The following is a 16,220-nucleotide window of genomic DNA, read 5'->3' as shown; positions in this document are numbered from 1 at the left end:
ATGAAGATCATAAGAATTATATGGAGGTGAGAGATAGTTTATAGAGGTGGGCCTAGTGGGACACATGGTTGCCTCTAGTTAGTCAACTAGTCATTTCCAAGACCCTTGTTAAGTGAGAATGTGATATCATCTAAGTTTTAGGGTATGTAGGTAACAAGTGATGGTTGTCTTGTTAGAATGGTCCAATTGTAGAGATAATTGTCTTGCATATTTCCTAGGTCCTTGTGGAACAATGTCGATGGCCGAACTAGACGAGTGGAGCTAGGTGGGAGGTGAAACTGAAAGGTTGGCAAAGGTAACCTTGTGGTGGTAGCGATCACTATATGTATCACAATATTTCATTTAAAAAATTCAATTTTATTGAAAACAAATATAATCCGCATAAAATTACAAAAATTCAATGCCATATTAATTTACAAATAGAACTAAACCTATTAGGTTTTCAACTTAAATCAACCAATTCTAAAAAGTAGTACTAATTGTTTAGCAAGAAAGATGAAAAATTTGAAAGAAATTTTTTTTATTGCTTGGTAGTATTAAAAATAAGAAGAAAATTAAAATTTGAAAAAATACATTTTTTTAAAAATTATATCTCTTATTTTTTTTTTCATCTTATGTCTCCAACTTGATTTATTTTTATGTATTAAAATAAAAATAATTTCTCTTATTATCTTTTCTTTCAAATATTTTTTTATTGAAAATACCCTAAAAGGTTTACAAAATTAATAATACAAAGTTGATATGGATAATTGGACCATTTATAAATGGCTTCACTCAATATATTATTGAGTTAATATATTAGAAGTACTTAAACTTGATAATTTATATCTCCTGGTACTTATAATTTTTTTAACGTAATTAGCACCTAAACTTAAAAATCGTAAGTCAACTTAGTACTTTTTTTAGCTACCTAACTAATATAGTTGTTAAATATGCTGATGTGATACTAACAACCAATAGCATGATAACACATGACAAATTAAAAATATTTATAAAATTATAATTTTTATTTTTTGGGATTGAAAATTTTAACTTATATTGACTAATATTGGAGTGGATGCAGAGAAGACAAAAATTTCGATTCCATGGACATTGCCTTAAACATTTAGAAGAATATATATTTTCTTTAGGTAAAAAGTTAGAAAAGTGAAATATCTGATGATATCATCCCAGGCAATAATTATAAGTACATATAGCATCATTAAAAATGTTCACTCTATACCCTTCTCTTGGGGCCTTCTTTACTTGTCCATACTTTCATAACCATCACCGACACATTGGAGTAACACTTGAAAATGAAAACAAAAAGAAACCAACAAGGCAATATTAACCATGCAAAATTGAGTTCAATTTATCTTCGATGAGCCTCCAAATCCATCACCACTTTGTGTGCTTTAATCTTCTTTTGCTGATATTTGGCGTAAGAATACCACACCCCACCGGTCGTGTTAATAACCAATCCGGTTACGTTCAAACCATGAACTTGCACACCTCCCAGTAACACAAATCCAAGCGTCTAATAATGAAAAGAAAGTATATATCAGGCATCACTTATGTATGTTTTGTGAAAATATTTATCAGTAAGACAAAATCCACACTTCCATCCCTTAAAAAGCTTTCCAGGCAGGTTATGGGGCAAACAGACTTACCGTGGATCCAACACCTTTGAGTACTCCAACAATGGTTGTGGTTAGAGCTGAGTTAACTATGGTACACAAAAACATGGTGTAGTTAAGAGCGATCCCCATCACCAATGAAAGTAGTAGGATGAACAAAAACGAGAAAGAATTGCTCTGCACACATAGATATTAAATCAAGTTAGAAATCAAATCTATGAAATCCTAATAACATCCAAGAAACAATTTAACAACTTAAGGAAGATTAAATATTTCAAATAGCAGGGAATCAACTACAGCCGAGATTTTATTTTATCTGGTTATATGGTCCTGATTAAAGGAATTCGGTCCTACTTCCTTTGCTTTAGATGGAAAACATCCCTATGTTCCTAATGGAAGCCTGAAGTAGTTCTTAATATAAACAGAAGTGAAAATGAAATGAAATCCAAGGTGAGACATATTTGGGGGAAAAGGAGCTCTCAGGACCAACGTTGTATAACAATTTATGCGCAATCTAAAATCTCATGCACTTTCTTGATTGGTTAAGCGTCTTAACAAACTAATCTAATCTAAACTGCAGCTATCAACAAGGTTCTGAGGCCACATGTTATTGGAAAAAAACAGTTTCACTTAATCTTGTGACATTTGCTCAGGCCTACCACAATCACAAATAAATTACAATTGAAAGAAAATGTGCAAAGTCCTGACCTTTGCTAATAATAATGCCAAAGAATTTGGGAACTCTCCTGTCGCTATAATGAGAAAAAGCAAAAATGGAAGAGAAAGAAAACTGTTATAGAACATTATCTCTATTGAAGAAAGCCCTTCCTCTGCACCAGACTTTTCCACCAACACAAGGTACATGGTCTGCATTTTGGATTAAACTTCAACATGAGGAAGCGATGCAGGGCATTAATAATGAACCTCAACATGCAATGCAAGTTCATAACCAACTATATCTATATGTATATATGTGCAAAAGGAAACCTGGAAAAACACAGAAGTTAGGGCCATGGTGTATCCGGGCAAGTCGAAAGAAAAATCTCCAATGGCAGCTACAATAACTCCCACAGCAGTCAAAACTACCGAAAGGGTCACCTGAAAATTGACACAAAGCACACAATGGATGAGAATTTTCAAGACCAAGTGCAAAATATTTTAAGCTTGTTACAAATGACAAAAACAAGCCCATTGAATTCATTGACAAGGAAAAAGATGATCACAAGGACATGTGTCTTTGACACCTTTACTTAAGCTCTGTTTTTATTAAGGGAAAGAGGACAGTTTGATGGTCTTAGATGCATAACATACAATGCAAACAGTTTAACTTTAAAATGGCACCAACATGATAAAGAGGAAGCCATTGACATTGACGTGGACATAAACATCAATCAAACCCCTTAACAATCATTTCAAGCTACACAAGCTGTCAACAATCAAGTACCAGACATCAAAATTATACATAAAAAGACGTAGAGAAATGACAGTACAAACCTGAGTTGTAGGCTTTCCCTTTCCAGAAAAGAATCCAGCAATGAGAACAGCAAGTGGTGTGAGCCTCTTTATAGCAATATACATAGGAATATTAACGCCTTTCAAGCTTGCAAGAGCAAATGCCACATTTGCGTTGTAAAATAAAGAAATAGGGAGAAGCCTTCTAGCTGTGGTAATATCAACCCCTTTTGCTCTTGTATAACCCATTTGCCGACCAAAGTGAATGAGCAAGGTAGTTGCCAATTGCTAAGACAATCAAGTAACCAAGTAAGTTTGTTTACAATAAACTCAAAGATCCAATGCCCCATTTTGTTTCTTTAAAAGAGAAAACACAAAAAGAAATACCTGCAAAGTAAGAAGGGTCATGGAGTGCGCATATTGCATAATAATTGCTTTATTGATAAAAACCATAGCCATGGATGCAATCCCATATGATAAAGCTGCAAACAAACTACATGGCAAACAAATCTTCAGCTTTACTGATTTAATAACAATGCTTTTTATTTCTGTTCTTTTTTTTTTCCTCTTAAAAGAAAAGAACAGTGTACTTGGTGGGTAAAGTAAATGATGTCTGACATGCAAAATATCTAAGTGTCAGAACAATTACAAGACAAAATTATAACCTTAAAAAGGAACTGCCATCTGCAACAGTGCTGGTATCCATGATTGATAGAGATCGAAGATTGGATTGCCGCTTTTGCAAATCAAAGACAATTTGAATAGCAGTAAATCCAAATCCAATTACATCGTCGAGTTAACAGAATCCAGATTCCACCTATAAAAATATATAAGAACTACAAAGAGATTCCTGCAAATCGAACAACCAGAAAATGGGGTCTTCAGATCGGGAAAAAAGGAAAAATGAAAACCAACCATCATCGGAAAACAAATCACCTGATAGCAGAAATGGTTGAATTACATAGAGACCCAAGGTAGCCTTTTTATGGAATGAAAATCTAGAAAATAAGAGAACTGTTGGATCGAGTGAAAAGGGGAGTTTGAAGGGTCGATGGAGAGGGTTAAGATTAAGAAGTCCAGCGGGAAGGAACGTGAAGATGGAATATCCAATAATAATAATAAATAATAAATAATAAATAATAAATAATAATAAAGTAATACAAGTAAAAAAATAAATAGACCGTAAAGAAAGGGGAAAAGGAAGGGAGATTTGGTATATAGAGAAACAGCTGGCGGTGAGATACTGAGAAAGAGAATGGGATTGGGAATTGGAACAAAGACATCGCCATCAGTATCACTTGGGATGCTCCCTTCCTTGCTTGGTTTCATTGCAACACTAATGGAGCTTTGGCTGTTTCGTTGTTGCATCTACCATTTTCCAAGTAGTAGTAATAATTATGTTTCGATGGCTCCATCTGCATCTCATCTACAATTCAGCTTCTTATCACTTTTTTCTTTTCTTTTCTTTTTTTTTTTTTTTGTTATACGTCTCACGTTTTAACATTCTTGAGCTACGCTAGTCTACCACCACAACACCATTAAAGACAGTAGATACCTTAGGTGACGTGAGCTTGCTCCCATCATGTGTATCATCAACTAACATTCGTCTTCAAGTTCCAAGGAGGCCAAGTTTTCGTCGGGCAATTTTAGTATGCAACCGATTTCAATGAAGCCATTCATCATTGGGCCATTTTCAAGGGCTAAGGATCCAATTCAAGCCACAATGAGATTGTCTACAAGTGGGCCCATTTCAATTGGGTTGACTCCAAGTTGACCTATAATTGGGCCAAAATCAAGAGGGCCATTTTCAAGCTCAAAAGAACCTTTACAAACACTAAGTGGGCCACTCGCAAGTACTAAGGTTAAACGACTTAAAAAGGCAGTCACGGGATGCCCCAAGAAGATTGGGTCGAATGTGAAAAGCCCAAGTTCAAAATTTAGATCCAACAAGATCAAGGAGAATGCAATATTCTAGAAGCAGCCCATTCAGATCCTAACACCAGCCACTTGGTTTTCAAGATTCAATCTCTTTACTTAATGCATTCATGAGTGTTTTAATGTCTTTATGTTTGTTATGTTTTTTTATTTATGTTTTAACATTTTATGTTTTAATAGGCTTTTAATATGTCTTAGGTACATCCTCATGGTTGGTTGCACAAGGAACATACACCAAAGATCATTCAGCTTCCATTGATACATTGTATCATGAGAATCCATGCGCCATCAACTCTTCACCTACCTTGGGTTTAATGTACAAACAACATACATGAAAGGCCACATATCTTCCTTTAAGATTCAATGCATGTTTAGCCAAGCCAAGGAACATACATGCATGTGTTACGGGGCTAGATCTTTCGTCTCGCGATTTGTTCGTCCTAACTCGCCTAAATCAGCATTTACTCAAGTGAGGGCTACTTTAGAACTCCTCATGAGATGTGTTTGAGTAAATACTCTCAATATTCTTTTATTCACAAAGAATAATGAAACAATGAATAGAGTGAGTACAAATGAGGGGAAGACTCTCTATTTATAGTTGAGCTCCCCCAGTCAAGATTACATTACATTAACAGACGAGATTAGTTTATCCATTGATTTTAGGGATTTACAAGATTACATTAAATAAAATCAAATCTAATCTTTACAAGATATGATTATCTATCAATCTTTAAAGATTAGTTCCCATATTTATCAAGATTGCCTAAGTTGCCATATCTTTATTATCGGGCCAACCAGGCTTCAATCTGACAAGCTTATTTAATAGCTTACTGAATCAGGCCAGTTCTTGCGGATCAAATGATCCCCATCTAAACAATAGACATTCAATGAATGCATTTGGTGCGATGGTCATGGGCTTTAAACTTTGACCTATGACACATCACGTCTAAAGGGGGATAAATGTGACTCTTCGTCAATTCATTGAATGTTAAAGTTCATGTAACAGCTAGATTCATGTATTGGTTTGGTACATGTATCTTATTAATGGTCGAATTGCCCATTCCCATTCTTGTGGGATTTGATCCAAGTATAAACATTAGGCCTTAGGCTTATGTAAAAGGCTAATAAACATTAATTAATTAAGGGTTGTTTGGATAGGCAGTATGTCTACCTGCAGTTAGTGTAAAAACAACGGTGGCAGTGAGATTAGATACTGTAGCGATATTGTAGCATGAGACAAAAAGTAAGATAAATGCACCACATTGCACCACCCCACCCTAAGAGTTATCTCTTTGGTTCTTTTGAGAACTTTATCCGAACTTATCAAGAATTATTTCTTGTGGCGTTCACCCCCTCCCTAATCTTATCATTCACCCTTTACCTATCTTGAGTGTGGCGACTACCTTATAATTTCGGTTCTTATCTTCCTAGATAACGGGTCAAGGTCCTGCTTATACCATTGATTCGTAACTTGTTATAGAAATTGAGTTAAAGTCCTTATACCTTTGTTAGTTTCTTAATATAGTTATTGGGTTTAAGTCTTTTTTTTTAATATATTTTAGACGATCGGGCAATAAACTGTGCTCCAATAATTCGAGTTTGAACCTCGTTGTTCTTTTCGAGGTTTAATGTGATTAGAGGATCACATCATTCTGTTCAATTTCATTAATTCTTTCAACTTACCAAGTTCACTAACCTCGCCTTTTTATGCATCCAAGTCATAGCACCTTAATCTAGATCTAAATATTGAAGAGTCAGATCTACTCCAAGATTAAGTGGACACAATGACATACAAACAACAAAAGAGATCAACTTCACTTTGCTAAATCACCATCTTAAACCTCCATCCTCAATAACTCTTTTCACCACATACGGTATAAACCACCATCATAGTCTACTTAAAATATTTTCTGTAACTTAATTGTTATGCCAATCGGTGCCATTTATGGGAATCTAGAGAAAAAAGCTATGGCTCAATCAACCCAAAACATTTTAAAAGTGCAAGAAAATGAGATCACTTACGAGCAAAATAATCAGCATTACTAGAATCAATATTATAATTAGTATGGATACCAATATGGTTATGATCACGAGCAATATATTTAGCAACAACTAAAGAGCAAAATATCAAGGTTATGCTACTTACAACTATTAGGGACCATTTGGTCAAGGACAATACTACTAACAACCTTAATTAGAGCAAGCACTTGGATATCATCAAAACTATCTGAATCAACTTGATTTCATTAAAGGTAACCAATAGTCGGAGACTTAAAGGGGTTGAGAACCCTACCATAGAAAATAATACTCCCACTGCACAACAATACACTAAACTACAATAGCAAATTAAGCTTTTAGAAAAGTATAATTAACAACAAGAAACCATATAACAGAATACCCAGATCATTCTTAAATTAAGAATCGAACAAGGAAATCCAAAAATGTGAACATAGCATTGGGTCATGATTTAGTGACTATTGAATAGTTTGGTGTCTTAAATGAAAACTTTTGAATAATTCAACGAAAAAATTATAACCTTTTTAGTTAAATGACCAAAATGAAAACTTCAGCCTAATTTAATGATTAATGATGTAATTTATAAAAAAAATTATTGCCAATAATTATTATTTTATAATAAATAAGACATTCAATGTGGTTAAGTGCGTAGGTCTAAGATGTGCCGTTGAGCATCCCAAGTTTCAACACAATGCCTGAAATAAATGCAAGCTTCGTCAGTTTCCCCAAGGAACTAGAACATCTCAACTCACTTTCAACGCAGCTATGTCCATTGCTTTATTTTCTCCCACTATTCCTCACTTCTTCCAACCCCTCTTACCAGGCTTCCACCTTGTAAGTATCTCTCTCTTCTCTCTGCATTCTGCTGTGTTGCTAAGTAGAGCTAAAGTAATGCATGCATTATTTGCAGTCAATCCCTCTTTCATTTTTCAAGGACTACTTAAAGGGTCAAATTAACTGTGAAAGTGCCGTCCTGAGAAGCTATGGAAGAACATGGTCAGTGAAGATTAGAGACCGGAGATTTGAAGATGGGTGGCAAGATTTTGCACGAGACCATGATTTACATGTGGGCGATTTCTTGGTGTTCAGATATGGAGGAAATATGGTTTTTGATGTTGTGGTGTTTGATACTAGTGCCTGTCAAAGACAATATCCACTATTAGCTACCCAAACCCAACAAACCGCAAAAGAGATTGGGAGTAAGCTCTTTCATTCTTTTTCCTTATATATGTCCATGTGTATATACATTGATACTGAGAAAGTATTGCTTAATAGTATGATTTGATGGTTTAGAACAACATGAGAAACGGACAAGCACTTCGGTCACCCTTGAAAGCCCTCATTTTGTGTCAAATTTGACCCTTGAATCCATGAAAAGCTTCAGACTGGTAAGTTTATTTATTTGGTACAAAAAATACGCCTGTAAAATCAATTCAATAGGCATCACAGTTATGTTTCATATATCGTACAGAATATTCCAAGAAAATTTGCAAGGTCCAATGATCTGGACAGATCTTGTGAGACGGTTCTTGTTGATGAACAAGGTCGGTCATGGATGGCAAGTATACGGCTCAAAGATTCAGACGGTCAAGTCTACATTGGACGCGGTTGGAGAAACATTTGCATTGGAAATAGCCTCGGTTTAAAGGATTGTGTCAAACTTGAGCTCATTGGAAATGGAATTACGCCTATATTTAAACTTTATAGTATGTTAAAGAAATCTTGTTTATCAATTCGGGATTTGTTTTCTCCCAGTATTACTGATCAAACAACTCTTTTTGTTTTTCAGAGGTTGCAAGCAACTCAGATGCCAAAAAGTTGCCTAATTGTTTTGGTTCCAACGCTGGTTGTTCAGGAGGATCAACCATAATTTTAGAATGAATAGCAATTAAATGATAAACAGTGAATCCTAAGCAGACAGGCCAAGTAAAATGTTGTTTTGTCTTATATATTTTGCACTGTGCTATGAAAGTGAAAAGGTGTGGAATTCGAAATTAATATGTAATTCTGTGCTGATGTGTTAATAAATAGCTTAAATATGTTGCAAAACTGAAATAATTCAAGCCCTGAGCTTAGATTTATTGACAATGGAATTCCTGTTATAATTCTAACCACATTCTTCGACTGTGTAACCCTAAAATGGTTAAGGGTCAACTTTAAAAAAATAGAATCTATTTAGTATTTTCAATGATGGGATAATCCAAACAATAACTATATGAACAAAGTAATTACCCCATAAACTGCAGCCAATTACATCAAGGGAAACTACCTTGCCATCGACAATTCGCATTTCAAAGCGGGGTTTGAGCTCGAGATGTCTCATCTTTCACAAACCATCCCCTTCAGTAGATGGACTAGATTTGGAACTGGCCATATCTACGTCTTGTGAATCTTTCATCACATAACTAGTTGATACTTGCGAATCTAGCTCACAGCTATTTATTTCTCTTGGAACAAATGAAAATTGCTTTGCATCAATTGTCTTCGCACTTTTGGCTTTTATATATCTTCGGAGTTGGTTGCATCAAATAGATCTTTGTCAGACCTGCAAATCCCCTTCATATCAGTTGAACATGGCAGAGTACTAATCCTATCCATATTCTCTGGATTTCCTCTCACAGCTATAGAATTAACCTTATCCATATCATCACCATTTATTCGGATAACTTCTGAATCAATCTGTAAACATGAATTGTTTTCACAGAAGGAAACTTCCTCAGAAAGAGAGGAGTTGGACTTTAAACTAACCACATCACCATCCTGATGAGCATCAGTATTCATTCCTGTAGATGACTCAACTTTAAGTCCAGGAATTTCTGAATGCAAACTACCATTCAATGACAAGGACGGAGAAAGACTAGAAGTGATGGACTCATTTTCAGGTAGGCACTGAATTTGCTGCTTTGGACAATGTTCAACTAAAGCTTTAATTGATTTCTCTTCATCATTCCCCTGAGTTCCTGAAGTTCTAAGACATGAGGGGCGTACAGAAACCCTGCACAAATAGTATCCCCGTAAGGTCACTGATATAAAGCACTTGCAAAGATGATTACACATACAATAAAAGCAACCTTTTTGACAACCAAAATCCATGTATCCCTCCTTTACCAATTTAAAAGGGGCCAGTGATGCAGGAGTATCTAAATCTTAAAATCTCAATAGTTGCAATTTTATCTCAACAGGCTAATTCAGATCAAACATTCAAGAATTATGGGGTTCTAATTAATACATGCTGCAAAGTAAATCAAAGCTTTGAACAGAAGAATGGGAGAGAAAAAAATGGCTTTAAATGCCAGAATTTACCAAGGAAAAAGGTACCTGCTATATAAAAGCATATATGCAACCTGAGAAAGGACCTCTGCCAATTCAACCCTCATAACCTGGAGAAAGTGGCAGATCACATCAAGTTCACAACAGAAAACTCAAGTAAACCTTTTTTTTTTTTTGTCTACCACTTTGTAACTATGACTGAAGGCGAATGACACAGTGATCTTGGCACAAATAAAACTCCGCAGAGAGATTCTTTTAATAGGTACAACACTCACAATCAGAAAAGGGAAATGGTGGTAATACACGTGTGTGCGTGTCAGAGAGAGAGGGAGTACCTTACAGTCGTCAATTCTATACCAGTTTCCATTGAAATCTTGGGTATAGCAGATATAATGACCAAAAAAGGATGCATTTAACATATCCAAATGGACAACAACTGCATAAAGTTTGTACACATTGGTATCATCTCCATCCCCACTCATGTAAGAGGTAAGATCTAATGTCTCAGGAAAGCTAACTCTTTTGTTGAGTTTCCCAAACCGGCCACTCTGCAAAGATTTTCAATAGAAATTTCAGCCATAAAAAAGAGTAAACTACACCTAAAGTCACTAAACTATTAGTAAGTGTACGTTTTGGTCAACTTTAAAAAGTTACAAAATGATCTCTAAACAATTCAAAAATTTTCATTTAAGTTACTAGGTTGTTAAAGTCGATATTATATGGCCTTCTCTATTCGCATTGTCTGCACTAAACGAAAGCTCTCATCCCCTTCTCTTCTACAATTAAGTTTTTTTTTCATGAAATATCTTTAAACATCACGAATCTACGAACTAGAATTCAAACAGCTTTTTTATCTAATCTTTGACATTGACTGTTAGATATCTAAGGTGTGTTCTTCCACTTGTCGAAGATCTAATGTCTCAGGAAAGCTAACTCTTTTGTTGAGTTTCCCAAACCGGCCACTCTGCAAAGATTTTCAATAGAAATTTCAGCCATAAAAAAGAGTAAACTACACCTAAAGTCACTAAACTATTAGTAAGTGTACGTTTTGGTCAACTTTAAAAAGTTACAAAATGATCTCTAAACAATTCAAAAATTTTCATTTAAGTTACTAGGTTGTTAAAGTCGATATTATATGGCCTTCTCTATTCGCATTGTCTGCACTAAATGAAAGCTCTCATCCCCTTCTCTTCTACAATTAAGTTTTTTTTTCATGAAATATCTTTAAACATCACGAATCTACGAACTAGAATTCAAACAGCTTTTTTATCTAATCTTTGACATTGACTGTTAGATATCTAAGGTGTGTTCTTCCACTTGTCGATGAATACTGATCCATTGTATCGATCGTTGAATCATTACTTGGAGCTAGCTAGACTTTCTTAAAAAAAAAAAAAAAGACTTAACAGCCCATTGACTTAAATAAAAACTTTCGAATAATTTAGTAATCATTTTATAACTTTTTAACATTGTGTGACCAAAATATAAATTTCCTAATGGTTTAGTGACTTTAGGTATGATTTACCCAAAGAAATCAATGATTCTATTAACCAGCAAACAAAAAGAAGACAGTAAGCATCAACAAAACAAACAAATAACATATGCAAGATGTAGGTAAGACCTCAAATCTTTTTAAGGCAATTGTAAGAATGTTAGGAGCCCATCGTATAGTAAGCCGCTTCCATGCCTTGACATAGTCATTGCAACTGAAAATAATAAACACCATAAATAAACCAAATAGGTACAAATCAATGTACAATAAAAGCATATAAAATGTAGCTAAAATTCCAGTCTCAATAATTTAAAACCATGCAAACTAAATTATATAGATCTTGAGAGAAAGTGAAGGGGAATGAATGATACCCATCACATTTGTACATATTTTCCCCATGAAGCCACTCTTTAACAGTGAATTGATCAAGGCATTCCTCCAACGATGAAGCATCTCCATTAATTTCAACAGTTAAATCCATCATATTTTCACATTGATTTGAAATCTTATTGCAATTTGTACAAATCACCTGCAAGGTTTTAACATGATGATAAAGCATATAAATCAGGGTACAAACTAAGCATTGAATAATACCAAGCAAGGTGATTTATATGAAGGATTATGGCAAAATCAACTGAACTATCCTTTAGGGTGTGCTTTGTTGGGTGGAAAAGTGGAAAGATGGGAGGAGGGAATGGAAAAGTGAAAAGAAAATAAATTTTAAGTGTGCTTGGTAGGGAAGAAAAGTGAGAGGAAAGAAAATGGAAGGGATGATCATTTTCCATCCAAATGCAAAAAAACCAATATTTCTAAATTGAAATGATGTGAGGGGAGATGTGTATGTTACCTCAAAATTATGCATTTTTGAAATGTTTTATTTCTTTTCCTTTCCTTTTTCAACTCTACCAAGCAATGGAGGTAAAAAAAATTACTTTTTCTTTCAATTTTTCCATCTCTCCTACCAAGCAGACCTATGGAAAGAAAAAAATAATATTTTCCATCATTCTATTTTTCTACCCCTTCAAATTTCCATCTTTAGAAGAATGGAAAACATTATTTTTCTTTCCATAGGAGTGCTTCCAGGAGAGATGAAAAAATGGATTCCATCCATTGCTTGCTAGAGTTGAAAAATGAAAGGAAAGAAAATAAAACATTTAAAAAATGCATAATTTTGAACTAACATACGCATCTCTCATTTTCTCTCCTCTTATCTTTCCAATTTGAAAGAATTAGTTTTCATGCATTAGGATGGAAAATGGTCATCCATCCTATTTTCTTTCGTCCCATTTTTCTTCTCAACCAAGCATACTCCAATTTTATTTTCCTTTCACTTTTCCACTCCCACCTCCCATCCCTTCACTTTTCCTCCCAACCAAACACACCCTTAATGTTAAGATGTTCACTCTGAACAAATGCTGGCCTAGTTAAGGAGCAACACTCTTATTCACATTGAGTTTCCAATTCATATGGCTACTCTAGTTTTTCTTCAAGGGGGGGGGGGAGATGGAGGAAAAAGCCTAAATTAAGGAGCAAATGGAAAAAACACAATGTTGCATAACATTGTTTGCTAAATCCAAAGATACAGTATCTCTATCAATGCCAAATAACAAAAGTTCAATAGCAAAAAGGGCGAAAATCAATTATTCTAATCAATAGGATACATCACCTGCGACTGTAGATGACCACCAAATATGTGCTGAATAAGTGTTGTCTCTTGAGAGCTATGATCAACTGCTTTTTCTCCACCAAATTCATCAAGGCAGACTGATTGCATTGTATCAATAGCAAACCTGAAAAAAAGGCAATGATAATTACAAATAAATCTAGAAGCCAACAACTTCCTCTTAATTTCAAGATGTTAAAAGAGAATGCAATCAAATATGAGATGCTAACCTCATGAATTCATGAGCATCCTCCTGTCTTCCATAACCAAGATTACCTCCAATATTAGGCAACCGTGAGAGAATATTAGTTGGTGAAAATGGATGATGACTTTGGCTTGATCTTTCAATGTGAGTTTGAAGTTCGCATAGAAAGCACCAATCATTACGTCTGCCTGGAAAGAAGAAATTACAATGAAGGTCAGATGCTGTTCAAGAACCTTGAGAGTAGCAGTTTCAGTTTCTAAATTTACACTCTTTCCGATGCCCTTTCTCCAACAGGTAAGCAACAAGAGGCCGAGTAGAAGCAAGGCACTGCAGAACAACATTGGCAAAGCAACTGTAGGCAAAGGACAAACATGGAAAAATAAATAAAGATTAGAATAAGAAAAATAAACTTATCCCGTCTAATAAAAAGTTGTAACAAATAACAATAATTATAAACAAAAGCTTGAACAAAAAGAAATATAAGCATGGTAAATATGAACCTATTTCCACAATTTAATAGTCCACATGGACGGAATCCTGGTTTCTCCCAGTTGAAAAGTTCTACAAACTCATTATATGGGAAAAGAACCTGAAAAAAGGGAAAAAAAAAAAAGAAGAAAAAGAAGAAGAAGAAGAAGAAAGAATGCGTTTTAAATTTACTTCTATTGGTTTTAAAGAGGTTCAAAGGATTAACCTCTGTTGGCTTCTTGCTGATTGTAGAGGTTCCGCGGGCAGGAACCAAAGCAACTCCTGAAAATGATTTTGTGTTAGCAGTCTGTGCTGAATTTACTTTGCACTTTGTCTTATGCCCGTCTTTCCAGTGCACCTTCTGGCAAGTTAAGGAGCTGAAAAAGAAAGTAAAAGTAATGAGATCAAACCATTCAAATGATGAATACATAAATTAAGAAATTAGTAAATCATCGTTCACTAGCATGCTAATAGAGAATTCTTGTTTTATTATATCGGACAACAAATGCAAATTTTAAAGTCAAGGATCATTGAGATTAAGAGGCTTTTCGATAACTCATGCAAATAGGACTAGAAATATGGCATCTTTCCGTAGAATTGACTGATAGGTGATCAAAGTATCGACATTGAACTTTCAAGGCTTCTAATTTATACACACCATTAGTGTTGAATAAGTCCAGATTCTATAAGCAAAAAAATCCAGGAAACCCCAATATGGCAGCAAAAATAATTCTTTCTATATTCTGACCTATAAATAAGAAAATACCAAATGATTATTTTATTTTAAGAAAAAGTGAAGTAAATTAAAAAGCATAAAACTTGCAACTTAATAGAAAAAAAAACACCAAAAATTCAATCATAAGAATTAACTTACCTCAATTTGGAAAAAAAAAAACTTTCCTATTTTAATTTTCGTTATCTCGAAAAGCAAAAGAAACTTCAGCTATAACAATAACGAAAAACAGCAGTAATCATCGCAAAAAAAAAAAGCAAAAACAAAAAAAAAAAACACTAAAATAAAATAAATTATTTGGGGGGAGGGGATGGGGGGGGGAAGCGTTGTGTACCAATAACGAACAGATTTACACCGCGAGCACTTCTTGGAGGCGGGATTGGAACAAACGGCGCAAGTAGAGACGTCGTTGTCGATGGGGATGGAAGGCATTATTTGTTGACGATCGAAATTGGCGTCCAATCCGAAGTATTTCGAGGCCGTATTTTTTATCAGGTGAAGAGCCCCAAAGCCAATATAAAAAGCGTGAATAAATTGCAGGATATCCAAATTTAATTTAACACATGCATCTACACGGTTACTAATTTTTCTTCATCGAATTTTTCAATACCAACATTAACTTCATTACTAATTTGTAATTCTTATATATTCAATCCAAAAAAAACCTTCTAATTCTTATATTGAATTTACTCTTACTCAACCCCAAAAGGGTTTAAGATGAATTTGAATAAAAAAATTTCCAAAATACAAAATTAGCAAATCTAACTTTTATAAAAACAACAATATCAGCAGCTGGGTTAATTTCTATAGTGCCAGCTCTTTTTTTTTTTCTTGTTTAGTTAGCTAAGGAAGGTATCTTATGAAACAAATATAATAAATCAATGCCAAGACCCAGACGCTGAAACCCTCTTCGCTCTATTTAAATTATGCCTAGTTTAATGCCGTTTTTGTGGTCTAAGGCAGTTAGCGCTTCACTTTCATTGGTATAGTTTCGGATCAAGTAAGTTTAAATAGTAAAAATGATTATTTATTTAGTTAACTAAATATTAAAATAGTTATTAATATTTCATAATTAATAAATTTAAATAAATAATTTTATCAATTAATTAATTAACAAATTAAAATTATTCGAATTAAAAATTTAGATCTAACTGATGGCTCAAACCATTCATATAATAAATAAACATTGAAGGAAAAAAAAATGGCTTTGATTTATATGTTAGATCTGGCTCATGGCTCCAACTAGGGATTTCTTTGTGTGATTTTATATATTTAGGGAATAGAATATATAAACATGGTTGAATCTCTAAAAAAAAGTTTAACTTAGCATTGGTTAAAATGCAGATTAAAGAATAGTAACATGTTGGATA

The 16,220-nt window shown here is 34.2% G+C and overlaps 3 protein-coding genes across 4 annotated transcripts; 1 reads left to right on the top strand and 2 right to left on the bottom strand.

Annotated features, from left to right (window-relative positions):
- Positions 1-1,054: 1,054 nt before the first annotated feature.
- LOC107939411 (UDP-galactose/UDP-glucose transporter 7) lies at positions 1,055-4,645 on the bottom strand. Its single transcript, XM_016872743.2, has 8 exons — positions 4,005-4,645; positions 3,734-3,918; positions 3,456-3,561; positions 3,111-3,356; positions 2,604-2,714; positions 2,325-2,483; positions 1,650-1,793; positions 1,055-1,516 (listed from the first exon to the last, which is right to left on the bottom strand). The coding sequence occupies exons 2-8, from the start codon at positions 3,772-3,774 to the stop codon at positions 1,352-1,354; spliced, it is 972 nt and encodes a 323-aa protein (XP_016728232.1). The 5' UTR covers positions 3,775-3,918; positions 4,005-4,645; the 3' UTR covers positions 1,055-1,351.
- A 3,062-nt stretch (positions 4,646-7,707) lies between these two features.
- On the top strand, positions 7,708-9,063 carry LOC107939428 (B3 domain-containing protein REM5). The gene is made up of 5 exons (XM_016872759.2): positions 7,708-7,853; positions 7,930-8,218; positions 8,313-8,407; positions 8,491-8,725; positions 8,809-9,063. The coding sequence occupies exons 1-5, from the start codon at positions 7,785-7,787 to the stop codon at positions 8,898-8,900; spliced, it is 780 nt and encodes a 259-aa protein (XP_016728248.1). The 5' UTR covers positions 7,708-7,784; the 3' UTR covers positions 8,901-9,063.
- Positions 9,064-9,074: 11 nt separating this feature from the next.
- On the bottom strand, positions 9,075-15,832 carry LOC107939429 (ubiquitin carboxyl-terminal hydrolase 19). Of its 2 annotated transcripts, XM_041117261.1 has the most exons (11): positions 15,185-15,832; positions 14,344-14,494; positions 14,150-14,238; positions 13,916-14,001; positions 13,675-13,837; positions 13,448-13,571; positions 12,153-12,310; positions 11,911-11,995; positions 10,625-10,837; positions 10,338-10,399; positions 9,075-10,014 (listed from the first exon to the last, which is right to left on the bottom strand). In XM_041117261.1, the coding sequence occupies exons 1-11, from the start codon at positions 15,280-15,282 to the stop codon at positions 9,519-9,521; spliced, it is 1,725 nt and encodes a 574-aa protein (XP_040973195.1). In that variant the 5' UTR covers positions 15,283-15,832; the 3' UTR covers positions 9,075-9,518. The 2 variants fall into 2 exon arrangements, with proteins under 2 accessions (XP_040973195.1, XP_040973194.1); XM_041117260.1 differs by having other exon boundaries at positions 14,150-14,494; positions 15,185-15,829.
- Positions 15,833-16,220: the final 388 nt, after the last annotated feature.

The sequence above is a fragment of the Gossypium hirsutum genome, chromosome A07 (assembly GCF_007990345.1).
Source record: "Gossypium hirsutum isolate 1008001.06 chromosome A07, Gossypium_hirsutum_v2.1, whole genome shotgun sequence".
NCBI classification, from domain to species: Eukaryota; Viridiplantae; Streptophyta; class Magnoliopsida; order Malvales; family Malvaceae; genus Gossypium; species Gossypium hirsutum.
This window is presented reverse-complemented; position numbering and strand designations above follow the sequence as displayed.